At 66.3% G+C, this 1,438-nt stretch overlaps 1 protein-coding gene across 1 annotated transcript in view; it reads left to right on the top strand.

The window, feature by feature from the left end:
- The first annotated feature begins 217 nt into the window (after positions 1–217).
- The window catches only part of MCRIP2 (MAPK regulated corepressor interacting protein 2), a 4,745-nt gene continuing 3,524 nt past the window's right edge, over positions 218–1,438 (top strand). Inside the window, 1 exon segment of the mRNA XM_031060426.1 lies at positions 218–296. Within this exon segment, the coding sequence (XP_030916286.1) occupies positions 218–296 (79 nt within the window).

The following is a 1,438-nucleotide window of genomic DNA, read 5'->3' as shown; positions in this document are numbered from 1 at the left end:
CCCCCGGGGACACCCCCCTCTCCCCCCCACCGTGCACCGGCACCCCCCAAAAGGGACAAAGCGAAGCTCTGTGCAGACACCCCAGGAAAACGGGGCCGGGGGGGACCGCCCACCTTTCCTCCATCACCAGCTGTCAGTGGTGATGGAGGTCCGGAGGGATCCATCTGGAGCACAAGGATTAGGGGTTCAACCCTTCCAAGCATGGAAAGGCGCAGGGATGCGCCAACAGGCGCTTAGAAACCCCGGGCAGGTCCGGGGGAAAACTGAGGCACAGCCCCCAGCACGTTACAAGGCGGGTGACAGCCACTGGCGACATCCCGTGCGTCAGGGGTGTATTTAGGCACAGTTACAGGGTTGGGGGTGGCAGCAGTGGATGCACACCCCCGAAGGGTCCACGCGCGCCGGGCACCCACCAGGGCCAGGCGAGGCTGGGCTTTTATGGGAGGTACCCTCCTACACCCCTCCCTCTCTAGCCACTACCGGGGCAACGTGGCGGAAAGGCAAAGGTCACCCTCGTGGGGTGGCTTTGCAGCCCCTGGAGGGGGCCTGGAGCCTCCCAGAGAGCCCAGTGTGTTTGTCACACGGTCTCTCCCCAAACCTCTGGGTGCTGTCGCCAGCCACAGGGGCGGCCGGTGGGCACTGCGGGGTAGCCGGGGACCAGCTCGGGGTCGTGTCCTGGGTCTGCACCTCCTGCCACGTGGGGACACCTTGGCGGAACCTCCCACTCCAAAGATCAGCGTGCTGGCAGGGACGCGGCTGCACACCCGGCTCCCTGCGCCGGTCATGGGATGTGCAGCTCACGGCGCTGTCCCCGTGGGGGTGGCACCTCAGCCCCTGCCTCTGCACCCCTTCACTTTTCCCTGCCTGGGTCCTTTGTGTCTCAGGAATGACCCCTATCTGTCCCCTGTGTGTGCCGTGGCTCCAGTGTCCTGAATGTCCCCGTGCGGGTCCCCTCTGAGTTTCCCGTGACTCCCGTGTCCCCTGCGCGCCTGTGCCATCTCGTGTCCCACGTGCCTGCTGTGCCCTCTCCCCTACTTCAGCCCCGCATGGTCCAATGTCCCTTCTGCGCATTCCGTGTGTCCTGTGCGAGTCCCATGTCTCCCACATGTCCCCTCTGTGTCCCATGAAAGTCCCCACATGTGCTCCCAGCATGTGCCTGCTTGTCTCCAGCGTGTGTTCCTGCATCCTGCGTGTCACACGCGTGCCCCCGATGTATCCCGTGCGTGTCCCCTATGTGCCCCCACAACCCAGCCATGTCTCTTGCACAGCGCACACGTGTCGCGTGTGTCCCCGCACGCCTCCCACCGGCCCGTGTCCCCCCCCGAGCCGTCCCGCGCTGGTTCCCCGCGCACCCCCGAGCTCTGGGCGCTGTCTCCGCGTCCTCCTCGCTGCCTGCGCGTTCTCCTTTAAGCGCGGGGGCGTGTCGGAGCCGGGCGGG

This window comes from Geospiza fortis, unplaced genomic scaffold (genome assembly GCF_000277835.1).
Source record: "Geospiza fortis unplaced genomic scaffold, GeoFor_1.0 scaffold114, whole genome shotgun sequence".
NCBI lineage: Eukaryota > Metazoa > Chordata > Aves > Passeriformes > Thraupidae > Geospiza > Geospiza fortis.
This window is presented reverse-complemented; position numbering and strand designations above follow the sequence as displayed.